Genomic DNA, 26,155 nt, shown 5'->3' on the forward strand with positions numbered 1-26,155 from the left:
GTTTCTATAAATATTGTGGTTTCTGCAACCAGTACACTAATTAGCATCTAATTATTTCTAAAAAGAAAGACACACTATGTGCTTAATTTCATAAATAATCCCAGTTTTCTCAATTAAAAGCCTAAACTGCGAAAAAATTATGAAGGTGCATGCAATGACATAAAAATAAAAAGCGGAAACGCACCAAATTAAAAATTCCCCATTTAATTACTCAAATAACTCTTCTATATAAAACTCCCTAATGGACTGCTTAGAATCTGATCGAATTCACAATATTAAACTTCACCTAATAATACAGTCATTACCATTGTGAGTTAAACCTATTGCGCTTTCACATTTCACTTTCAAAAATCTACCTGTACCTATAATTTCAGTTAGTGCTTCGCGTGATGCATAGCTAGCGCCACAAATAAGAAGAAATGGCGCCCTCTTTTGCAGTAAAGTTGTATTTCAAACGACGGCAATCTGATGCACCTTTTTGAGTCTAATATATGTTTTTCGGGTTTTGAAAATGTTTCTGGAGTTTTACGGTTAGATCACACATAGTGCGATTTCTTGAAATGTTTTGCAGAGTTTTCGAAGCTGAACACATGTCTGCATAAACAACAAATGAATTTAATAAAACACTGCCATTAACAAATCTAAAATTTCTGAAAAGAAGCAAATTTTCGGGCGAAATTTGTTTTTAATATCGTAACATAATCCTGGTTAAAATGCTCTTTTTTGTGTTAAAAACGCATTATGCTATGAGTTTCTAACTCTCCCTCGTATTAACAAATCATGACGTAATTAACAAATGGATTAACATTCCAAACAACAAAGAGGACTCGATACACAATCAGCATACTAAAACATTTATTGGCGGCATTGCACTGACTTAAGTTGAGAGTGGTTACTGCGGTCACTTAAAGATGAATAATGGCAAAACAAAAGATACTATTAGCAAATAATTTTTCTTCGATTTTTGTTGTCAACGATAATTACAAAAATCATTTTCAAAAAATTTACTCATTTTACACAATCAAAAGATAAGATCTGAACGAGTGTATTAACATAGATATATTTATTCTCCGCCGCATTTGACGACTCATCGCGTTCAGTGATTGAAGTCTGGTTACCTTGAACCATCAGCAATACTACTACTGGGTATCACTTATTACCTCGCGGCCAAAATTATATTAAACATGAGGTTGCTTTATATTTTATTTTTCCTGGTAAGTATTCGTGCTCTATATAAACGCGATTTATTTATATACAAAGTTATATAATTATACTGTTTACTGATGAGTTTAATTAAATTCAGTGGTTTACCACTAAAGCAGAGAGAACTCTGAGATGCTAAATTTATTTCAAACACTAGTAATTAGTAGTTGTATTTATGGATTTCTGTTTAAAGCATTCACGAAGGTTTCGGAAACTTATTGGCAAATTTAACTTCTCGTGGAAACATTTTGCAATCCGGACCAATCTTACACTATTAAAATTCTGAAAATTCAAGTTCATGATTATTATCAAGTATATAGATAGACGATAATTCAACAACATACAGAACTTACAGGTCATGCTGTTCTAGAGCAGTAGTTAAGCATGTCTTCATAAAATTGATTGAACTTAAAACGTCTTTCATTATAGGATATGCTGAATCTGGCAGTATTCCTGCCAGTGTTCAACCCGTTCATCAAATCTATCGGAGGAACTCCATTTATTATAGGAATTTTGAATTCCAGTAGCGCATTAGTCAGTCTTTTATGGAACCCCATTGTGGTTAGTATATTTCATTTAGGATCGTTTTCTTGCTTGATTTTGCTGGTGATTTTAAGGGCAGTTTGAGCGACCAACTAGGGCGAAAAGGGCTTCTGGTAAAATGCCTTTGGGCCAGTGCCATCGGAAGTCTTCTTATGGCCTTCTCAAATTCACTAATTGTGGTCTTTTTGGGGAAATTAATCGGGTGTAAGCTTTACAAATCAATAGATTATTCTTTAAGTGTTTATTGACGAATTTCAGCTCTTGGAAGTGGAGTTGGAATTCTATTGAGATCCATAGTGGCGGACATATATAGAACCGCGGAAGAAAAAAACACTTTCTTCAATAAATGCGCGTCTTTTATGTCCGTCGGATTTCTGTTAGGGTCAGTTTCCAGTGGGTTTATAAGCGAGTTGGAGAACGGGTTTTCTATGGCTTTCCTGCTAATGGCTGCTATCATGGGAGTCGCATCTCGTAAGTTCTAATTAAATATCAACAATTTTCCCTAAATAGAAAAAATCTCTCAAATATATTGTACAATTAAGTGTTTCTTAATCTCTAATATTTGATAAAAACTATAAATTCAAAACGTTTCAAAATAAGTTTAGGTGATAGTGCATATAATTTACATAACCGGTAAGAGCATATTCATCAACGTATGAAAATTGTGGGTGTGTCGTTTCTAAAGCGAATTCTATTAAGACGTAACAAGCTTTTTGTTGTCTTATGTTCGATTTGTCAAGCATGGATATATCCAACTAGGAATACTAAAACATTTTCGCCTTTCAGTAATCTCAATGCGAACTTTGCCTGATGATTCAGCAACCCCCAACCAAATAACCTCCGAAACCTCAATCCTGAACAAAGGAGTAACCGAACTTAAATCGGCAGCAGCCAATCTAAAAACCATCGCCTGGGATCGCTATAAATCCATCTTTTATATTAAAGGATTTTACGATTTCAGCATATCCATTATTTTCACCAACATCGGCCTCATACTAATCAATGAATTCGATGTGAAAGGACGCACCATCGGATACGTGTTTATGATGGTCAGTTTGTTTCGAATAGCTGCAAATATCCTCAAGCTGAAGTTTAAAAATATTTTGGTAAAAATTAGAGTAAAAAACCAGATAATCGGTGGCGGGATTGTGCTTTTTATCAGTTATATTGCAATGGCACTTTCTGAGAGTATTATTGTATTTATGCCCTTTTTGGCCATAATGGTCTTTGCAAGAGCATTTTTGGACACCATATTGACTGAAGTGATTACCACTAAAACAACGCAAACCGATAGAGGAAAAGTTATTGGGGCTTATGAAAATTTGTATTCATTTAACATGTTTGTGGCCCCTCTTTTTTCAGGGATTCTCTCTCAGATTTTTGGGCAGAGATTTGTGTTGGGTTCTGCCGCTATACCTATAGCTATTTCAATTGCAGTGGCCAATGGAGAGACAGAATCAGAGAAGACTGAATAGCTGAAAGTATTTGTAGTTATTATAACCAAAAGTTGTGCAAAATGACACCAATAATTTTACCTAGTGAATTTCTAGCATTAATAATTACTATATAAAATTAAAACGTGTGTCATTCCTCCTAACAGACACCAATTTTTCTTCAACTCCATATTTTGACTCAAAATTCTTTTGCAGTTATTGTAAAGAACTCTCTACCAAACGACACCAAGTCATTGAAAGGCAAACAAGAAACCAACCAACCTTTCTTCAACAAAGGCGTCACAGAGCTCAAAAGAGCATTAGTTGACATAAAAAGCATTTCATGGCCCCGCTACCAACTCCTCTTCCTTATTAAAGCTGGCTATGAGTTTGCTGTCGCCATGTCACCAATCTCGTCTAACATAGGATTTATCATGATGGAAGAATTCAACCTTAAGGGCAGATATATGGGTTTGCTTTTTCTGTCACTGAGTGTGACAGCAATTATCACAAATTTGCTCCTACTGAAGATGCATTCTGTTTTTGACAGAATTTCAGATTATGAGCTTGTAATTAGAGCAGGACTGATATTAATTTTGTCCTTTGTGGGAATGGCAACATCAGACACTGTGTTAATATTCACATTCTTCATGGAGTTGATGGTTATGGCACGAACGTTTTTGGATACCAAGTTAACACAACTTGTAACTGCCCAGGTTACTGAAGATGATAGAGGAAAAGTATTAGGGGCTTATGAAAATTTAACGCCTCTTTCTGGGTTTATAATTCCAGCTATTTCAGGCCTGTTGGCAGAGATATTTGGCCAGAGAGTTCTTGTCCTATTAGCAATTATACCTATGAGTTTAGCAATTATTGTGGCCAGAAAATGCCACAATAAGAAGGATTGACTGATATTTTAAAGATTTCTTTCTATTTATTCATAAATAAAATATATTCTAAAAAGTAACAAAGAAGACTACTTCACAAGAAACAAACACCTCTTTCTGGCTCTAATTCTCCCTCTCAAACGTGACAGTGTTTCTCTCCCTCGAGATTCTGAATGACTCCTCAAAGGCTTTTCTTAATTCTGGATTTTCAGGTGGATATAATTCTCGTTTGGTTTTAATCACCCATTCCTCAAAGAGGCTTGGTTGGTTGAAATAGTAGAACATTGTTACTGGGAAAGCCAGGTACATGGCCATTTTGCCCACCTCTAACTGCCAGTTTCCCATAGCTTTAAAGCAAATAATGACAAGAATATTAGAGAATTAAGTTGCTTGCTGAGAGTACGTGTGGGGTTACCAGACTTAAGTATGATTAGTATTGAAAATGCAGAACTTACTTTAAGGGTTTTAGCAACAGGCGTTACCTCTAATATTTTGTATTAATTATTTGAAAATATTAAGATTTTATTATTATATTTATTTAAAAAAATAGAAAAAATCATTTAAAGTTATATTATTCATTGATGAGTTTAATATAACCACAGAAAATGCTCCTGCCACAGTAACATATTTAATATGTCGCAGAGGAACTGACAACAGCGCACATGTTGCAAACCAACGATAGTTGAAAGTAATTAAAATTTTTTACAGTTTTGGGCAATTTCTAAACGAAGAAAAAACATCTTTTGATAATTTTGCATATAAATACTTGGGAAGTTGTCAATGCAAATCACTTTTTCTTTGGATGAATAAATGCAAGAAAGAAAGTGCATAGCTCAAAGATTACATCCTAAAAATTTTATATATTCAATATTTTAAGTAACCGTGTTACGTGTTTTTTTGCTAATTTTTTTCATGTGTGCTGGTTTATTTGTGAATTGAATTTAATTTAGTTAACAGTTTTAATTTGCAAAAATAATTAAGTTCAGGACAAGTCTAAAAGTTTAATTATTGTTTATCCTTCAATCGGAAATATACAAGAACATCTGACCGACCAGACGTCTTGCGGTCTTGCCACATTTTCAATTCGACATAAACTTTTTTTAATACATTTTATGTTTTTTAGGTTGACACATGTCGTCAAAATCAGCTGTTCGCTGTTTTGACCATAGATTGGAGAAATTTTGGATTACATTTGTTTAAAAATCTATTTTTCCGCCTTTTCATTTACACGAAACAGTGATTTTGCTCTGCGTGAATATAGAGCCCAAGTTGGTCCATTTTTAGTTTCAAAGGTGCGTTCGCATGACTATTTCACGTGCGATAAATGGGTATTGAAAATATATTTGTCTGGTAAGTGGACCTACGTAAATAGTAACATTCTTATTTATTTTAAACAATAATCCAAAGAAAGTGTTTGTACAGCAAGCCAGTAACATTTACTTAGTTTATTTTGCATGTTAATGTTAAAATTGATGTGGAAGGTGCACAACAATACTGTCAATCAAGGTCATGTCTATAGTCATTGGACAATCAGATTTTTTTATGGAAAACTGCTTAGTACAATGAAACAAGTAATCACAGACACTGGGTAATTAACACGCTATTTTACAAAGCTTATTGCGCACAATTACATTTCTTTAACATAATATAGGTGAAAACAGCAGAGCCTTCAAAAAGGAGTCAAAGAGGTACATGAAGCTTCATAGAGAATTGACTTGCTCTGATGTTCAAATCGGTTCATATGCCCATAAAACCGAGAACAAGGTACAAACGCTCCTGTTTATTATACTGAAGCCCTGCAACTGAGATTTGTCTATTTAACATTCTTTAAGATAAACAAATTGCTTTATTTGTTTCTTACATAAAACTATATAAATGACTGAGTAATAAAGAGTATTGCAACAAGACGAATTCACATTGAAGATTTGTGCTTGACGTGTGTAACTTTCTACCCAGGAGGGTTCTCACCACACCATTCCAAAGTTATTTCCTTAGCTCCTTCAAAAAAAACCTTTCCTATCAAAGTAATTTACAAACTGCACTAAGTTCCAATTACGTACATATATCTTCCTAAATCCATCCAAGGTTTCATCTTTTATGACGGTTCATTCATTTTCTTTAAGATATCACATATCAGGAAATTTTACGATTTAATAAAATCAGCTTTGTCCTATTTGATTCACTTAACTAATGCTCTCAAAACAATTGGTAATGCATTTTTTTTCTGCTCAAACTAGGTATCAAAAGAAAATCGGAACATATGATAAGCAGTTATGGGAAACCAGAATAGAGCAGCGCGAACAGAGACATTATGGACTGAACCATATACAAATGCGCTCTGGAAAACCTGATACAGAGTTGATTGATTTAGATTTAGTTCGAGGTAAGTTCTGCGTGCTACAGAAGTGAGTTTTTGAGTGCATAAATTTGTGTTTCAAGGCTCATCTTTCACCAAAGCAAAACCTCAACATGGGTTTGTAAAAGTCACCAGAATGGCCACATCAAGATGGCTATTTATGCCTTTTTATGCCAAGTGGTGGATGCGCCAAACATCTGCCAAGTTTTTCACATTTATTTTGTTCCTATATTTAGTTCAAATGCTTAATATTGTTTCATATTTTTACATTTATACATCCTCTTCTCAATCAATGATTGAGGTAAGTCTATCAGAGCATTTATATATTTGTTTATCAGTAAAGTTATCCTAGAACATCTCATGTATGGAAGTGGTAGTGCCTATTATAATGGCATGGTTGTTAAGTTTGGTTCATTCCCAAATAGTTGCCACTAGTCCCGATAAGCAAGAAAAGCGACGCCGCACTAGAAAAAAGCTGAAATTTGCGGATGATTTTGATAAAACGGGCAAAACCAGAAGGTTCTTTGACTCACACAAATATCGGTAAATTTGAGATAATAGCTTGTTTGCTTTATTGTGCGTTTAACTTTAAAGGCTCAATATTAGTATATGTTTCAAAAAACCAAATATTGACGATGATGGTTTTGAAAGTCTTGTGGGTAATGGGTCGAGGACTAGTGAAGAAGAAGAAGAAGCTTCAAGCGAGAAACACGAGCCTGTTAAGAAGGGTGAGTTTAGGTTGGTCTTAAAGGGCTATGGCTATTTGGTTCAGATGCGGGTAAATCCGTAGAAACCAGCACTCCAATTCGGGACAAACCCACGGAATTTGTTGCCGAAGACATTTTCATTGAATTTGAGCCTGTAACTGAACAAGGAGCGACTTGTGTGCATTGCAAGAGAGGTAGGTACTGCAGTGCTTATAGGAATGTTTTAACGGTGATTTTTATCAGGCAGCCAAGATCAGAGTTTAGAAGGGGAAGAAAATAATTCCAACTGCGCTTCGTGTTTAAAATGTCGGAATTGGGTTAAGCAGCTAAACGACACTGTTACAAAGAAATTGTGCTCTACCGATTCTGAAAGCGAGGAAAAAGAAGTATTTACATTCAAAAAACCTAGCATTGTGAGCTTTTTCATTCATTTCCTATAATTAGACTTATTTAATGGTTTATTACTCAGAAAAAAAGACGAACTCCTACTGCTCAAACTCTCCCGAAAATCTCGGTGACTTCGGCATTGGATAGCACTTGCGACACCGAAAACGAAGCTCTTTTATCGCCTCCAGATTGGACTGCCGGTATTGTTGACCGCCAATTTCAGTGCGAAATCAACTAAAACTGTTTCAGGGGTCACCACTAATAGTGAGGGCTGTAGCACTGATTTAGATGATGTCTCTGACGCAGCATCTCCTGAGAGGTGCTCTGATTGTTTCTTATTAGACCCGGATGCTAATCCATCTTCAGTTAAAGGTATAAGAATTACCATTCAATTAAAAATTTTGATAATCAACAATTTATCAGCAAGTTGCATCATCTACGAGCGCGAAGAAATAAAAAAAGCAGATCTCTCAATGCTGGATATCAGCTCAATAATCATCTCCAAAGTTGAGGCTGTATCTTCCTCTTCAGATTACTTTTACGCGGGAATGGTGGTGGCCATGGTGTTGGCCCTTTTACGCCTTATGTGCCGACTCACGGAGGGCGGAGCTGAAGTTCTCACATTTTGGGAAACTTGCAAAAATGAGTCTCATAGAGTTGCAGTGTCGGGGTTTGCGGCGGATGCTGTTTATGTGATCGTAGAAGAGTTGCCGCGGAGATTCGGAGAGTTGGTAGTTGTGGCGTTAGGCACATCGTCATGGTGGGTGTAAAAAAGGTTAAAAACGGTGAAAATTTGCTGAAATACGTAGTTCAGCTGGGAATTTTCTCATGCTTCTAAAATGTACGGATGAGCGAAAAAAAATCTGTTTAGCAGACCTGCAGTGAATCTGCAGGCTTTTGGTATTTCACAGTTTTTTTTTGACAATTTTCTAGAACATTTTAATTGCATTTTGAGTGTTTGCACACTCCTAGAATATTTCAATAATGAGTTTGCAATTTCCAAATATTTTGTATGCGTTTGGAGCAATTTTCAAAAATTTTTATTAAAATTTCAGTACTTCAGTACCAGGAAAATTTAAAAACATCTCAAATCCGTATTCATTGGTTTCCAACCCACCGTACTTCCATCCAAGGTGAACTTCGTTTGTCTTAGAAATGGTGCTACGCTTATACGTATGTCAGATAGACCGGATTTGCGCCTTCTTAATCTAGAAAATTCTATATTTTGATTAAATTCCTCTTTAAATTGGGGATTTTCACCATTAACCAACCCTCCTTTGAGCAGCTGCATGTTTTACTCGCATTTTTTTTTAACTTAGAACATCAATGCCTCGAAAATATCGCGAGCGATTATTTTCAAAACATCTCATATTATGCGCCGTAATAAAACCTATATAGATCGTGAGATCGTGCTTATTTTCGGAGAAAAGAGGGAAGGAAGGTTAGTTTAGGTTAGAGTGCCTTTATCATATTTTTCAAAAAAATTCAATAATTCCTGTTATTAGTCATATTATTCATCTCAAAACACATGGGCAAGATACTTTAGCGGAGATATTTTGTAGTAAATGAAAGAGTTTTTATAAGTTCAGATTCGAAGAAGAAGAATGAGGAAATTCCTGTAATTGAAGGGGGAGAGAAAATTTTAAGTAAATGAATAAATTTAGTTTGACTCACATTTAAAATCGATTCTTACCTATATTTTACATATTTTAACGAGGCATTTCTAAAGTTTTTAAGAGTCCGTATATAGCTCAAATAACCTTTCAAAACTTCCGGTCATCATTATAAATCATTAAAACAGTAATTCCCTCATTTTCAGGGAGCGTTACATCGTGGCGATGGCAATGATGCAACGTTTTATTTTAGCTTCCATGGTCTTCTTTCTGTTGGTAGTAGCTGAACGAACCTTCAAACAACGACTTTTGTATGCAAAGTTGTTTTCTCACTTAACATCATCGCGCCGAGCCAGAAAATCGGAAATACCGCATTTCAGGCTAAATAAAGTCAGTGTTTTGACCCAGTTTTTTAAAACTTTGTTTTGATGATGTACTTTCAGGTTCGCAATATAAAGACATGGTTATCAGTGAGATCATATTTAAAGAAACGTGGGCCTCAACGATCAGTCGACGTCATTGTATCTACGGCCTTTGTGGTCACTTTATTGTTGTTGGCATTTTTGTGTGCAGAGCTGTTAAAGGTCAAAACCCTTTGTTCCCCATTTTAACAACTCTGCTTCAATTTCCCTACTTTAGGACACAGTGTCCTTTTCCCAATATTACTTAGAAGCCCTTGTTTGGACATTAGGCCTGGGAGTAATGCTCCTAAGGTTCATCACCTTAGGGACCAAAATAAACGAGAAATATCGCAATCTCTCTGTTCTAATTACCGAACAAATCAATTTGCACCTGCAAATCGAGCAAAAGCCACATAAGAAGGATGAACTGACCGTGGCCAATAATGTTTTGAAGCTGGCTATAGATCTTCTCAAGGTAAATTTCATTAAAGAAGTGATGTTTTACATCGTTCTTATCTTTTCAGGAGTTGGAGAATCCCTTTAAAATTTCGGGCTTCTGTGCTAACCCGATATTATATAACATAATTAAGTTAGTTATTCTATCAGCCCTTTCGGGTGTTTTGTCTGAGATTCTGGGCTTCAAACTGAAGCTTCATAAAATCAAATTCAAATGATCCCATTAGGGCCGTTTTATCTCATTACTTGCAGACATAGTAACACTCTAGGTGATGTTAATCTATTTAGATATTTGCCAAGAATATAATGCTTTGTGATATCGGATAAGATTTATCACAGCTGTGTTGCTGTGAGTAAACTTAGAACTTAGAAGTAGAATATTTGAGTGAGCTAATCACTCTCTTGAACAGGGCAGAAAAAGTTTGTGATGCGAATATAGATGTATAAGGCCAGTCACTTCGGTTTTACTGCATTTTTTTAAAATTAAATTGAAAAAAAATCACCAAAAAACGTTGTGGTGTCGCATACATCACGTTAGATTTTTCGGATATCGTGGTACAATCTCAGTTGTTTTAAGGCGAATTTAAGATAAACTTAAGAGGTAATTCGAAGTGAAAATGTAGCAGTGATATACGTTGTGATTTTGCCAGAGTCTATATCCTTTAATTTTTCTTTAAAAGTGTTCTTGTTTCTCAAATATGTATGTTAATAAACGAATAAGATATGCGTTAATTCATTTTACATAGAGACCACCCCAGTCCCCGTTTTAAATCCACGTTTTATCCCTTTATATTGTTATCACCTAACGAAAATTTGTCTTCGCCATTATATGCAGAAAACCAGTTTTAGTGCAAATTTCCTAAATAAAACCATTAATAAAAACCATTTATTAAGTTTTTACAAACCTTAACATCAATATAGATATATGTCCTTTCTGTACAAATATTTTACACTGGACTAGTGTCCGTGGCTTGACTGCTATAGGTCGTAATATACTTCAAGGATATAGATTCAGGGCTGGATTTGCCGTCCTCGCTCCCACGTCGAGGAGGGCAGAAAAGCTGCTTAAACACGCACGTGTAGCAGATGAGCAAGGCACCCACTATACATCCCCCAACGACCAACGTCAAGGCTACTTCGAGGTAGTGCCAAAATCGCATGGTAAACTCACAGAGGGGTTGTATCGGTGACATTAGCGATAGACGATGTAATCTGCGAATTTAAATTTAATGGCACATTTTTAGTACAGTTCATTAACATACCATCCACTTTTTGATATAAATAATAATCAAAGTTTTCATTGTAATTCTGTGATGAGTTGGGCAGACACCTGTACGATCGCCCATTGGGTGTTTGCCTTTAACATCTTCTCTACACTTGACTAATATCCGTAGGTTGGCTGCTCAAATGCGTAACATACTTTAAAGAAATCGACTCGGGGCTAGGTTTGTCCCCATTGTGTTGGGTCTTCCTTCCCTTGGGTGGGCAGCACAAATGTTTAAAAACACAGCAGTAGCACAAGAGGAGCGATCCCACTATACAACCGCCGACACACAGTGTTATGGCAATCTCCATGTATTGCCAAAAGCTCATGGCATTTCGTCATATCATCGGTTTTGGACTGTCTATACGTCCAAAAATCTGAAAAGAGGAAGTAAGAATTCATTACAAAATTATATATGTACATTTGGAGTGCTGTTCTTACTCCTATCGGTGTAGCAGTAAGGGGGAATTGTGTATGAATATACTAATGGCTGCCTAATTAATGAATTAAAATAATCTTTATTTATAGGGCAATAGATATTAGAGCTAACCGATTAAGCAAACAGTGCTAAAATTAGATTATAATTGTTGTAGGAGACAATATGTCGGCTTTTAATCTGATTAAGGACCGTAAATACATGTTCAGATATTGATATCGGTTCGAAATTTTATCATACAAAGTCAACATTTATCGGATAAAGCGACGCGAAACGCGAGTAATTGATCTGGGGTTGGTCAATATTATTTTCCATGAAAAATGTATTTAGGAAATTGAAGCTCTTTGGCTAAGTGCGCTTAACTATAATTTCCGACCGAGAGAGAAAAATCCTTGATTATTACAAAGAAAATATTCTTTTGTTATGTTTGAAATTCGAGGTTTCTCTTTATTAGGGAAAGATTTATCCAACTGCGGTTCCTCTGATCCAGAAACCTGGAAAACTAATATTTATCCAGATTAAAGAATGTAATCTAGAATTGTTTATTCTGTTTTGTATCGTCGTTCGTCATCTACGTCCAAACCGCTACAATCTCGTCCTGAGAATTAAGAGGTACACATTTTTTATTCCGGGATTCTTCCCGGATTACCTTATTATTACCTACAAGGCTTACCCGAGAAGTTTTACATAAATTATGCATCCCCTGGCTTTGTCTGTAACACTTTATACGGAAGTTTCGGCAAAGTTAAAAGAGCCTGAAGCCTGATTATACAATAAGAGTCCTCGAACATTTTCCTCCGGTTTGTTCATAACATAATCAAAGCGTAATGGCTCTATTTATTCCCGTGAGCCTCCCTAGGGATTATCCGACTGTCATTTTTTCTTGTTTGTTATGGGAATCATATTCTGGGATATACGCCATTTCCGCCAGAATTTGTCATAGAAAATCCATAAGACGTGTGAAGAGTGCCATGAAGGGGATGGCTTAGGGAATGGTCGTATTTTAACTGTGTTTATATTGGCTGCGTAATTGGCACAATCAATCTTGATAGGAGCACGTAAATCGGTGAGAATTAATTATTCCGGATACAGTGATGTGTTATATTGGCTGGAAATTCATGTAGATTCCTGACAATATGGTGAATAGAATGTCCGCAGCTTATATGAATCAATTTTGAGGTCTACACAGAGTTCCTCTTTTATTTAATTAAGCATAGAAATTTAATGAAAAGTGAAGGCCACCGCCCGATGTAAGCTCCATGATAACATTTCCACTTTCATCGCGCAGCGCTATGATGTTTCGCCCAGAAGCGTCTAATGAGAATCTCTTCATAAAACTGGATAATTTAGGGCACAAGTTTATAACCGCTTTCTCGGTTTATTTAAAAAAAAGCAATTTGGGGATGACTTGTATTAGAATTTATTGCGGTTACAGCCTCGTAAAGAGATTTCCGCAATTCTCTTCTTGGTCCCATACAACTGTAGTGAAGTTGAAGCATGGAAATGCTATCAGTTTTGCTAATTCGTTATTCAACTGAATTGATAGTTTAAGTTCGGCGAAAATATGAAATCCCTCGACCTTTATATCGTTCTTAATACATTAATTATCATAATGAAACGGTGCTCGTTATCTCCGCATACCAATTAATCCCAGCCTCATAACGTAACTTGGAACTTGGCTGCGGAGCTACGTACCTATAAACACACGCATGCAAATTCGGCTCTCTGAATATTCAGCGGCATTCACCGTAATTAAATTTGTTGGTTTTGCAGGAGGGATAGAGAATATAATTGTCGCGGAGGTACATGATATTATCAACCGAAATTAATTTTCAAACGCGACAAAGGGCTTAAAAGGGTTTAAGTTGCGTCAGCAACTTTGCGCATCTGCTGGCTTATTTGTGAGTAAACCTTTCAGGAAACTACCCCTTTATTTATCTAGGTGGGTGTTAGTATTCAAAATTTATTATTGTGGTAAAGGAATTAGGAATCGTTGAGGCAAAAAAAGGCAATTTCAAGCCGCGAGGCCCTCATCAATTTTTCTGCCTGTCATCTCTTTATGCAAATACCCTGCTAATTGAAGCGAAAATCGAGAAGATAAATCGATTTTTTTGCGAGGCTATAAAATCATTTTGCAGCTGTCTTTCAGTGTTTACTTTCAAAGTTTTAAGCAGACTCTCACATAATTCTCTGTTATACTTTGCAACACTTTAAAATGAAATGATGATGTATGGTGAGATATTATAATCATTACCCTTCTCATTTTCCCAACCTTCCGGGTTTGCACATCTATGTCTCGCTTTATATATCGCAATATAATGTTGTGTTGATTTGTTAATGCGCTCATCACTTCGGTTATTTATTTTAATTAACTGAATAACAGAAATATAATTACAAAAAAAAACAAGTTTATTTTATTTGTTTTAGAATAGATTTTATTTTAATAAATGATTTTTAGGCAATTAAGCATTTTCTTTTTGTTATTGGCATAACAAGCGAAAGAAGCTATCTTTAACGCACGGGGATAAAGTGTTGCGTATCAGCTGCAGACGAGCCATAGCATTTTTCGAGCGATACATGTACATTATTTGGGGACCACGCATTTGATAAAATTTAAAAAAATGCACCCTGACCGGCACTCGAACTCGGATCATCGCAGTGGAAATTCAACACCACCTGAATTTCCAATATAGTTCTGCGCATGATCACTTTCATAATGGCCGACTAGACGATGCTTTTGCCATTTCTAATTTACAATATTATTATAGAAATTAACATCTTTTATCCATTTTAGAACCTCGTCATTAAGTTATTGAGAGGAGCATGTTTCGCCTAATTGGTTAATACAGGAGCATTTGACTAAATAACGATTGTTTCCGCCAGAGCTATTCACTGCATTGCGTCCATCAGAGATTTGTTTTTCTTTACTCACGTGTGTTAGGAATCCCTAACTCATATTTGTGATAATATTCGTTTCTGTAACCATTACCTACCTACGTTGAGTAAGTTTGTTTAATAAAAAAGTACATAAAAAGGAGATTTAAAATAATTTCACTAAGTTTTCTTGACAATTTGGTGTGGGAGATCTTGTATTGTTGCGTAAATTAAATCACTACGTTAAGTTGGTGTGCACAATCCATCCCTATATTCCTAATCTAATATTACCCTTTTAGGGGATATGCAGAGCTATTTTGGCACCTACTTAAACATCTTTTGTTAGTTGTAATAACTGTAATTTAACCTAATATCATTTCTCACAAAACAAGCAAAATAATTTCCACAAGGAGAAGAATAAAATCTCATTTTCTCCGTCTGTCTATACAGTCAGTGACAAGTTCCGAAGGAAACAAATATTTACGAAAAGGACCGTTAGAATCTGTAATGAATTGCTTTTCCATTACCTCCTCTAAATTAAACTTTGCGGCTAACTTTTCAATTAATTCAGAAGCGATCATAATCCCCAAAACCGTAAATTTATTCTCTTTGAGAGGTGCTAAAATCTAGTTCAATATCTTTATCCCAGTAGCCATTAAGGCCTCAATAAAGCCGGGGTTAACTACACGAGTTAAATGACCCTAATTGGGATGTTATTTTGATAATGGGGGAGGCATGTCAGATGTCGAATCAGCACCTAAATTGGGATATTAATGGCAAACAAAATTAGGGATGAAAGAGACATTCCTGAATGGACGTGACAAATTGCTCGTTTATCTATTCAAGGCGTGTTGAAGAGTTGTGGAATGGAATTTTTAAACTAACTTCCAATTATAATGATTCTTGCAGAACCAAAGTGTCGAAATGGGTTCTTTAATGAGAAGAAAATACCTGATTAAAAAGCGAACAGGGAAAAAGGGCAAGAGCCCAATTTATCAAATAAATTTAACTGTGTAAATGACAAAATCCGGTTGGCATCCCCATCATGAAAATAACTTTTTGTTCGTTCCCCAAGTGATCTGCTCCGCAATTTTATTGGGCCCTTTGGAAATTTGTTACCCTAAGAATGAGGGCCCAAGTGGAAGTGGTATATAGTATTGAGTAGGGTTGCAAGGAGGAATTTTTGATGAATATCTTGAAAGAAAATTAAATTGCTTTGTCCAATGAAAGAGAACTTTGGAGAGGAGCGATCTATTTTTAAGCAGTTTTGTTACGAGATTGTTTTTGGAGCGGCCAGTAGAAAGAGAATTCGAGGAGAGAAGGACGAGTTTCCAATCGGTATTCGCAAATTGGGTACAGAGAAAATTTCATGAGAAAATTCTGCTGCAGTTTGTTACTGTGAGACGATTTATTTTGCCCCGTTTCATGTGTTGTCAATTTTCTTTATGATCACGTCATGGCTTTATCACAACTTATTTTAGTTATTTTCATTTTTAAATCTAATTTTCTTGTTGATATGGCGGAGCAAGATAATTACATTTCTATTGCGTAACGGTGATAATTAGTAACGACGATCCTGAAGTGCAATTTTTGCCAGAACACGACATAAAGACGTCATAAAAAATAAACCAGATCCATGCAAAAACAATATCAAAGCTCCGTTTTAGTTCCTGCACCTTACGGGATCGTAAACCTGATCTGTCTTAAAAATTGGAACAGCAATATAAAACATAGCAATAAAATACGAAAATAGGCCCCTTATCTAGTTCAGCACGTATTCCCCTAGATTTAATTCTTTATTTTCAAATCTGGACGCAATGAAATTTCCGTTATCTCCCCGAGCGTTCGTTTTATTGCATTCACCCATAATAACCCCGAGATCCGATTTCTATAGACGGCAAATTGCCTAGTTGATCTGTCATTCCGTTCTCATCTCGTAAATAGGATTATACTCTATATTGTCCAGTCTGCGGGACGGTTTGGGGCTGACGCACTCCATATAGTTTTATTCCCATTTGGGGGCGTTAGCAAGTTTTTGCAAATGGTTTGTTTATGCTCTCGATTTTTCGTCTAAGGACCTTCGAGAAGTAGTGCTAAGTAAGAGAGACCTCCAAGGGAGATAATTGTGTGTTTCTGTTGAAACACCAACTCAATTTATATGTTCAAAGCTGTAGTATAATAGCGGCTCCACAAGCCTGAATGCAAAACTACCCCGAACTTATCAGACTAACTAATTACGTTCAACTCGAGAAAGGGCTCTCAAATTTTGTCCTTTTGCTAGCGTTTTGGTACGTTTACTTCCCTTTTGTCTCTATATTATTTTGCCATATTGAACTTCAATGTAGAATCCCTGCTCCAATTGGAACGCCTTATTGAAAACCAAAATTAATGTATTCGTAAAGCTAATACGTCCCGAAATAAAGCATTAAGATACTTTCTTTCCCCAAGGGTAATAAACCGTGTTTGACACATAAAATATTAAACATCGGGGTCAGGACGTGTATTATGCCCTGGGGAAATCGAGATTTCTGTTTGGCATAATTGACGAAAGAGTTTGCAGGGAGGGAATTGGATTTTTAAATTAAAATGCAAATTATATTCAAAGCAAGCAGGCATCGAGTTTTCGGTGCATATAGAGAGCAGATGATTTTCTGTTCGAGCTGCTGAAGTTGATTTTATTGAAATGTGGTTTTTCGAAGATAATTTTGTTAGGAATACGCGGGAAAATATCAACAATGTTTGAATCCATTGAAAAGCTGCGGTAAAACATTTCGGAAGTAAATTAGTTTGTATATGTCTGGTTGTCGCTATTAAATTCAGCTGCATCCGTGCCGTGAAGGAGAAAATATATCAGGAGAGGCTCAGAAGATTATTGGATAAATTGTAAATTATGAGTTAAGTCGAGATAACTCGGTTGTTTTAAATGCTTTGTTTGCTAGGTTTTTGTAATTTTTTATCATCATTGGAATTTCTCTAGGATGTAGCTAAAATGATTTAGGCGCTTGTACAAGTTGAACGTCCCTGGTATATGGCGTGCCAAAGCTATACCCCGTTGACGTCACAGTAGTCTGCTTAATGCCACACAGTAGGAGGAAATGATTATTCTGAAGGACTAAATTAATAGCTTATTTAATTAACTGAAAAAATACCGGAAATTTCATCCTGGTGGAATATTTTCAGTGGTTCCTCATACGTATAATGACTCTCATTAAATTAATTTTATTTCGGAGGTCATTTTCCGGAAATTCTTTCCACTAAATACCCTACTATTTGCGACTATGAAAATTTTGCGTTTCGACGATTATTCTACTACTCTCATAATTTTAATTAAATTAACGTTAAAATTGTAAAAATGATTACTCCTCTCGTCTGTCTTGATTGATTGTTACCCTTGCAAAGATCGGCCCTCATGTTAAATACGGTTGACTAATGCACTTTTGCTCTGCGTTAAGCGAACACACTAGTGGCGTAAATATATTTTTCTCTGTCAAATAAACCAAGCAAAACAAGTTTACTTTGGCACGAAAGCTAAGCTCCCTTAATACGCGGGTTTACGTTTTCGGCCAAAATGAGACCACATGAATTTTATTTATGGCCAGAAATTTGCCCATCCTGATGTGACGTTGAACACGGTCTTGGGGGCGAACGCCCCCATTTCCCCAAAATTGCTTTATTTGAGCTCTCTTTATATATCTTTTATGTCTAGAAGCATGCCAGCCTCGCAACTTCACTTTTACGCGATATTAGAGGGAACTGGAGAAATGACGACACAGAAAAGAGGAAATGGGGATGTTTTCATCCGGTTTGTGCAAATGAAGTCATTGAAATGTCTTATCCTAAAGCCGTCTCTTGTGTCTTAAAGGAAGCAGCTTTTTGGTACGTTCAGTGTAAAGCAGTTGCTTATTTAGTCTTATCACAATTACCATCAAGATCACTCCGAATGTATTTCAACTAGAAATTTGCCATTAACATTCTTTGCATTTCGGGCAAACGCCGCTATCAACTTCAGTTAGTTCAGCTTAGTGGGTTTTATATTGTGCTTTTGGCGGATGACTGAGCTTCACAGCCAGGATTACGTGATGCCGCAAACAGATAGTTTCCAATGAGTAAGAAATCCTTATTTTCATTTTAATTCACCTCCCACTTAAAGTTTAATGGGAACTTAACTGTTTCACCGATAAAATAAAACATAAAACGGATTAAGATCTAATGGGTCAAACAGCCTTGAGGGAATGTTTTAATTACTGTAAAAATAACCTCCTTCAAACGAACATTCAGACGGACGAAGGTCGGGAATTTGCAAATATTTTATTTCAATTTAGTTCATCAGTTTCTCTTTCACTGGCATAAAAACATTCATGTACTTTTTTTAATTTTAGAAACTCATACTGATTTCCCTTCGAAATGTTCATTTAAATGCAAAGTTATTCATTCCTGTCCTGGGCATTAATTACGCCGCTTTCCTCGCACCATTTTATGGGTTTTAGTCTAAAGCAATTATGTTTACACTGGATATTAAAAAAATTGATGTGGATATGCTTGCGACCGACACACGATTTAATCTAGTCTGCGAAATAATTGAATTTTGTTCATATTTGTGCATTGGTACCGATCTAGGGAATGTTATGTGGGGAAACCCAGGCAGATTGATAAGTGCACGTCCAGATTTATAGCCATCCTATTGGCTAGATGAACGGTTTTAATAACAGAAATCAGAATATTGGTAAATTCGCCTCTTCAGTTTTCCACAGTTTTTCACTTTCAAATAATTAAAATAACAACCAACCTGAACTAACCTGCTTTTTTACGTAAAAAACAAATATTAATGGATTTTAACAGTTCTTCAAGGCTTTATTAAAGCCGAGTTTTCAACACCCGCGAAAAATTATTTATTACGGGAACCTATCGAAAGAACAAAGTTTTATAAAGGAGGTTAAATAAAGTTTTTGCTGCCTCGGAAGTTATTACTGGGAAGCAAAAGCGTCAAGGAAATCTGGAGAAGATTTCTGCATTTAACTTTTAAAGCTCCATCTGAAATCTCATTAGGAGAGTGCCTTTTGGCGATTAATCATAATTTAAAATTTAATTAAATTTGGAGATTTCTAGGTGGATAAGGCAGTTTCAATATTGTACGAATGAAAATGAAAACGCAAGAGATCCTATAGATTGGACAGTTATACCGAATAAGTTAATTAAACAAGCAATTAAACTTAAAACAATAAATCGCGTTTTATTGATATTTTATTGCAGTTTGATAACGATAATTCAAGTTAAACATTTGAAATTAAGCATAAAGATAAAAGAGATTATCGAGTCTAAATATCACTTTGCTGCCCGCTTAACCGCGGGATGAATGGTATAAGTAACATGACGCCAGAAGTAATAATTACTACTTTGCTTATACTATAGAATCTAATCTGATTATGCCTGAAATGATTTTTTTGCAGATTAAAATAGTCAAAACAAGTTTAAATTGACGACTGCGTTTGTGGAACAATCAGCTTCCTTAGACATATATGAAAGAAAAATTGTTTTCCCAAGTTTCCATAGTGAATATTTATTTTCGGACTCAGAATCTGACATGGGGCAATATTTCACCTTGTTTCTGAGATAAACACCGGGACCATATAGCGAGCATACATGCTTCGCCTTTCAATGTTAATGGTGTTATAAAAAGATTTTTGCACTTTCTTTCCCAATAGTAAGATTCCCCGTCGGGTCTTTCATTCCCAAAAATAAATGGCTTGGGGTTTTTATTGGAATGGAGAACTGGACATATTGATTTTGAAGTTCTTCCAATAGCTTTTGAATTATTATCCGTTGGACTGTCAAGCTCGCTCCAAACTTTCTTAATTAGATTCCGATGAACGGAGTTATATGGGCAATCTAATGGGTTAAGATTGTTAAGGAGTAAGCGGATGAAGGAATTTTTGCGGTGCGATGTTGGGCTTTAAAACGGCGAAGAAGGCAGAAATTTAGCCAAATATTAGGTCGTGTAGTATGAAATGAGTAGAATTGAATTGAAACTTTAGTCATTTTTTTTTCATATGAAATGTTTTTATTGTCAATCGAAATATGCACCACCATTATCAGTACACTTCTGCCATTTAACGGGAATTCCCCTGCTGTAAAAGCCTGCAGGCCGGGAGTCGATAAACTCGTGGAAGGCAGCTCTGACAGCCTCGTCGGAGTTGAATGTTTTCCCTACCAAGAAGTTATCCAAATTTTTAAAGAATTAGTAATCAGAGGGTGCTAAGTCGGGTGAATACGGTGGATGACGAAGAGTTTCCAATTCCAACTCCTGTAGCTTGGCCGAGGTGACTTGTGCGATGTGTTGGCCGAGCGTAGTCGTGCAACAATAGCGGTGCGCTTCGATTGACTAATCTTGGCTGCTTAACCGTCAGTTGCCTCATCATTTCGGTCAGTTGTCGGCAGTAGACATCAGCCGTAATCGATTCACCAGATTTCACGAAACTGTGATGGATGACACCTGCGGTGGACCACCAAACGGCCACCATAAGCTTCTTTTGATGAAGATTTTTTTTCGCACAATGTTTTGGTGGTCCATCTTGATCCAACCACTGCGATGAACGTCTGGTATTGTCATATAGGATCCATTTCTCATCACAAGTAACAATCCGATTCAAAAATGGATCGTTATTATACCGGCACAACAAAGAAACACAAGCTTTGAGACGTCGTTCTTTCTGTATGTCGCTCAACTCATGCGGTACCTTACGGTACCCACTTATCCAGCTTCTTCACCTCACCAATATCAGCCAAATGAGTCAATATTGTTTTTTTGGTTACACTGAATATTAACAAAAATTCGAACGCACTTTGACGTGGATTCGCTTCCAACACGGCTTTCAGATGATCGTTATCCACTTGGTTTCAGGTCGTCCACGTGGTTCATTTGTTAGGTCAAAATTGCCAGAACGAAATTTCATGAACCAACGAGAAACTGTTTGCTGTGAAGTGACTTCAGTACCAAACGCATCATTAATATTGCGAGCCGTCTGAGCTGTTGTGGTTCCGCGGTGGAACTCATATTTCATTAACACACGAATTTCACTATTTTGCATGGCCGCACAAAAATTTTTGTCAAAATAAAAGTTTTCAATAATTTTTAACACTTTAAACTCTGATCGAAAGAGGAAAAATGTGCCTTTTTCACATAAAAAAGTCAAGTCCAAATATAGATTTAGAGTGAAGTTATTCCCAGTTGAATGTGGCATTTCGAGAATCTACTCATTTCATACTACACGACCTAATATTTTGTTCTTTTTCATAAAATACACTGACTTTCAAAAAAACCACAACACCAAAAAGAACGCACTATATGTATTTGAAATTTTGGTGCGATTTTAGACTTGTAAAGAGAAAAAAAATGATAAAAATTTCAAGTTCGTATTTTAATGCGTTACGAAGTTTTTCTTTACTTTTTTATCTGTGACGATCGTTCTTTTTGCAATTTTTTTTACAGGCAGATAGCGATAAAGGTACTATTGTTAGTACCATATGGAATGTGTGGTAGTGCAAAATGCCTCGTGTACACCAAAATGCAGTTAACTCCCTTTGAAAGGGGAAGAATTGTCGGTATGCACGAGGCAGGTTTACCTTTCCGCGAAATTGCACGTAGATTGGATCGAAACACACCAACAGCGCTAAGAGCTTGGAGAGATTGGTCTAACGAAGGGTCAGTAAATCGTCATCGTGGTAGTGGCCGTCCAAGAATGACGAACCGACGCGAAGACCGGCGACTTCGTCGTTCAGCGGCAGGCGCCCCGTTTTAAACAATTCCTTCTCTTGGGTAGCCACCCTAAATCGAAGGGTCACCCTTAGTACCATGTATCGCAGAATTCGAAGTTTTGGACTAAATTCATATCGTCCTATGCGTCGGCTTCCATTATCACGAAACCACAGGGTGGCCCGACTGGAGTGGTGTCGTCTGAGAGTGCAATGGGTGGATGAGTGGAGAAGAATCGTGTTCAGTGATGAGAGCCGATTTTGTTTATGGCGATCTGATGTACGGTTAGTTGTTAGAAGACGCAGAGGAGAGCGATTAAATTTGAACTTTTTGGAAAGGCGTCATTCTGATTTAACACCAGGTGTCATGGTTTGGGGTGCCATCCGGTATGGAAGTCGGTCTCCTCTTGTTTTCATTTATGATAGATTAAATGCTCAGAGGTACATTAATAGTGTCTTAGAACCGGTTCTTGTACCATACATGTAGGATCACGAAACCGGGCCATAATTCAATTGACCATCGACAGTTCCTAGATTTCTGTATTCGTCCTTTCCGTTCGCAATGCCGCGTCCCATACTTAAACCATTATGATAAGGCAATTATAGTGATCATCCTTGGGCATCTGGTACCCAGATGTGACCAAGCGGGGTGAGAACCCAAGTAGCAGTAAGTTTAGTTAGTAAAAGAAGAGGCTGACCCGAGCAGTCCCAAAAACCAACGATCTGAGATAAGACAGGGCTCGGTCCGCTTGCTCTTCTTTCTTTTGTTCCTTTTTTCGTTAATAAACGCACACTTATAGCTTTATTTCTTGAACTGTGATTTCTTTAGTAGATATAACCACCATCCCATATCTACTCTAGTATTGGAGTTTGATATCCCATTAAATCCCGATACTACATACATGCACGACCATCGTGGAAGTACGTTTCAACAGAATAATGCGCGACCACATGTAGCCAACGATACTTTGAGGTATTTGGAAGCTGAAAATTTGGATACTTTGCCTTGGCCAGCTCGGTCTCCAGATTTGTCCCCAATAGAGCATGTATGAGATATAATGGGTCGGAGACTTCAACGTTTAGCTCGCCCTCCAGAGACCATAGATGAACTCCGCGAGCAGGTGCAGATTGCTCGGGATACAATACCACAGGAAGATATTGACAATTTAATTTTAAGCATGCCACCTCGCTTACAGGAATGTATTAATCTAAGAGGAGATACCACCTATTATTAAATTATTATTAAATTTTTTCACTTATTCACAATAATTTTCTTTTGATATTTTGATCGTTTTTGTCTATCACCCGACCCAACGTAACGCCAGAATTTCAAACGTGTTCGATGTGTTCTTCTTGGTGTTGCGGTTTTTTTGAAAGTCACTGTATAATCCTTATACTTGTAAAACCATTGCTTTTCATGTTGGTCGAAATTATTCGATATGCTTTCTCTACTCAAAAAACGTATTTTCGTTTAGTGAGCGACTCTGGCTCTGACTTACTGTAACTGCTTTAAAGCATCATAAGGCCGTACCGCCTTAGGCGGGTCCTTGCGGGCACAGGTTTTACACTCAGATGTCTTCTGTTGTTGCACCGAACGACCGCTAGAACTTTGATCCCATAGTTCTGCAACACCCTGTATACACCTTGAATGAAATCCCTTTTAGGGAACGTCGATGTTCATTTTAAGGGCGGTAACAAGGTCAAGTGTATCGACCAAAAATATCGAGTAACGTAGGAAGAAACATCAGCTCCAGGGGAATAAACAAACTTTCAAAATGACTGCCGACAGTGAAATTAATATACCCAACTGCGTCTTTTTGTCATCAAAACCTCATGAGGATTTATATTCCCTCCAAACGTTCTTTATTAAGGCTGGAATGATTAATTGTGTACAAAGTTTCAAGCATGTTTTACTGTACAATAATTCTGCATGTCTCTGACATGTTCGTGTATGTTTTTAATGGAGGTTCGGCCTAAATTAAACGTGAAAATCTTCTATAAGTTTTCTTGACGTTTAAATTTTTTGTTCCATAATCGGTTTTCCGACTTTCCGGGGGGCGAAAAGTTTCTTTTAAACCGAATTTGTTTTATTTGTGAAACTTTTAAAAGAAGAGCCTCGGATTGGGTTAGTTCCTGAGCAACCCGAACTTAAAAAGCTTTTTAGTCGGGCGTTATTTTCGTTGCGATAAATTAAGAAATTATTGAAATTGGTTTCATCAAAATGTGTATGAGCTTATCTGAGCTAATATGCTGGTTATTCCATATTCAATACACATAATGAAACAGACTAATCTCGCCCAAAGTTTGGTACATATCACGTTCCATCCAGGTTTAATTCATTTAATGTCATAACGTTTTAATGCTAAAGAGATAACGAGTTCCAAAGGGGGGCGGTTAAAGCGAGGTTTGTTTTGTTTCGTTTGGATTCTCTCTCTTTGATTAATTTGTTGTATACAAAATGTCCCTCCCCAGAATGTACCCCATGTGCGATTCATTAATTTATTTTTAATCCTTATAAGACAAAGAACCTCGTCCTTGTTTCACCCGGGAGACTTAACTGAATGTCTGGATGTTCAGGTCAAAAAGCCTTATTTTTTTAAGTTGTAAACCGGAGTTTGTTCAGCTTCGTATCACAAATTTCTAATTATAAACGTAATGTGTTTGCCGGTGTTGTCATAGACAAAAGCTATGTTAAATAAAGCTGGATGAACCCCGCCTGGGAGAATATCCCAAAATTATCAAGCGAAACCTTCAGCGTTTCACTAAGAATATTATGATTTTAATCCGAATTCAAGGAGAAACCGACATGAAGATTCGCCACAATTGAGACTGCATTAAACTTGAATTGATCAGCTCGAATTCAATTTATGAGTTTGAGAATATCTCCGTCGCTGAATTGTGGCGATTTCTCTTTTAAATGAATTTTCTTCAAATTAATAGGTGTACAGACAGAAACTGAGCAATGAAGTTATATGCAATAAAAAAACATATTAGGTGTATACCTATGACTCCGTGTTTTTATTTCTAGTTCTATTTTCTTTGAAAAAATATTTTTTTATTTAAGGAATTTTATTTCATTTTTTGCTCCATATTACCAGCTTTCTATTTATATATTATATGATAGTTGCTATATGACCTTTTAAAACTTTTCAATTAAGGTTTAAATATGTCCAATTTTGTGCCGAATAAACATCATTTGCGGGAAGCTTTGCTCTTCCTTTTCCATCTTAAGAAAAACGCCACTACCGCTCACCAAATGCTCGTTGAGGCTTATGGCAATGATGCTGCATCTATAAGAACTTGCCAACAGTGATTTCAGCGCTTCAAATCAGCAGATTTCGACCTCAACGACAAGGAGCGTGGTAAGCCATCGAAAAAATTTGAAGACGAAGAACTGCAGGATTTGTTGGACGAGGACGTCGCGCAAACGCAAGAACAGGTCGCATCTTCCCTTAACGTCACGCAGAAAACGCTTTCGGTTCGTCTTCACGCTATGAGAAAAATTCAAAAGGAAGGAAAATGGATATCTTATGAATTGACGGAAAGGAACAAAGAGCAACGAAAAACGACGTGTGAGATCTTGCTTGGACGTTTTCAAAGAAAGTCTTTTCTACATCGTATCGTGACCGGAGATGAAAAATGGCTCTACTTCGACAATCCAAAGAGGAAAAAATCATGGGTGAGCCCGGGTGAACCAACAACTTCGACCGCAAAGCCAAATATCCACGGGAAGAAGGTATTGCTCTGCATTTGGTGGGACCAGCGCAGCATACTGTATTACGAGCTTCTCCAACCTGGCGAAACAGTCACTACCAACCGTCACGTCCAACGACTAGTGCAGTTGCG

The 26,155-nt window shown here is 36.6% G+C and overlaps 3 protein-coding genes, 1 long non-coding RNA gene and 1 pseudogene across 9 annotated transcripts in view; 2 read left to right on the plus strand and 3 right to left on the minus strand.

Annotated features, from left to right (window-relative positions):
• The first annotated feature begins 881 nt into the window (after positions 1–881).
• LOC136348931 (major facilitator superfamily domain-containing protein 9-like) lies at positions 882–3,324 on the plus strand. The gene is made up of 5 exons (XM_066300126.1): positions 882–1,214; positions 1,633–1,764; positions 1,821–1,950; positions 2,005–2,217; positions 2,533–3,324. The coding sequence occupies exons 1-5, from the start codon at positions 1,185–1,187 to the stop codon at positions 3,219–3,221; spliced, it is 1,194 nt and encodes a 397-aa protein (XP_066156223.1). The 5' UTR covers positions 882–1,184; the 3' UTR covers positions 3,222–3,324.
• Positions 3,325–4,093: 769 nt separating this feature from the next.
• Positions 4,094–4,678, minus strand: LOC136348932 (protein PET100 homolog, mitochondrial). Its single transcript, XM_066300127.1, has 2 exons — positions 4,522–4,678; positions 4,094–4,413 (listed from the first exon to the last, which is right to left on the minus strand). Exon 2 carries the CDS (start codon positions 4,409–4,411, stop codon positions 4,190–4,192), a length of 222 nt encoding a protein of 73 aa, XP_066156224.1. The 5' UTR covers positions 4,412–4,413; positions 4,522–4,678; the 3' UTR covers positions 4,094–4,189.
• A 424-nt stretch (positions 4,679–5,102) lies between these two features.
• Positions 5,103–10,712, plus strand: phtf (putative homeodomain transcription factor). Of its 6 annotated transcripts, none has more exons than XM_066300121.1 (16): positions 5,103–5,416; positions 5,511–5,654; positions 5,718–5,830; positions 6,304–6,449; positions 6,506–6,723; positions 6,775–6,965; positions 7,017–7,150; positions 7,195–7,323; positions 7,373–7,542; positions 7,599–7,716; positions 7,766–7,888; positions 7,940–8,276; positions 9,336–9,519; positions 9,573–9,713; positions 9,769–10,005; positions 10,055–10,712. In XM_066300121.1, the coding sequence occupies exons 3-16, from the start codon at positions 5,790–5,792 to the stop codon at positions 10,202–10,204; spliced, it is 2,319 nt and encodes a 772-aa protein (XP_066156218.1). In that variant the 5' UTR covers positions 5,103–5,416; positions 5,511–5,654; positions 5,718–5,789; the 3' UTR covers positions 10,205–10,712. The 6 variants fall into 6 exon arrangements, with proteins under 6 accessions (XP_066156218.1, XP_066156219.1, XP_066156220.1 ...); XM_066300122.1 differs by having other exon boundaries at positions 5,548–5,654; XM_066300120.1 differs by lacking the exon at positions 5,103–5,416 and having other exon boundaries at positions 5,423–5,654.
• A 146-nt stretch (positions 10,713–10,858) lies between these two features.
• LOC136348928 (uncharacterized) overlaps positions 10,859–26,155 on the minus strand; it is a 41,944-nt gene continuing 26,647 nt past the window's right edge. Inside the window, exons 2-3 of the long non-coding RNA XR_010733750.1 lie at positions 11,249–11,627; positions 10,859–11,198 (exon numbers count right to left, since the gene is read on the minus strand). This is a non-coding gene — a long non-coding RNA (uncharacterized lncRNA). The remainder of the gene's footprint in view (positions 11,199–11,248; positions 11,628–26,155) is intronic.
• Positions 20,524–21,645, minus strand: LOC136349079 (histone-lysine N-methyltransferase SETMAR-like; annotated as a pseudogene).

Source organism: Euwallacea fornicatus, chromosome 36, assembly GCF_040115645.1.
Source record: "Euwallacea fornicatus isolate EFF26 chromosome 36, ASM4011564v1, whole genome shotgun sequence".
In the NCBI taxonomy this organism is placed as follows: domain Eukaryota; kingdom Metazoa; phylum Arthropoda; class Insecta; order Coleoptera; family Curculionidae; genus Euwallacea; species Euwallacea fornicatus.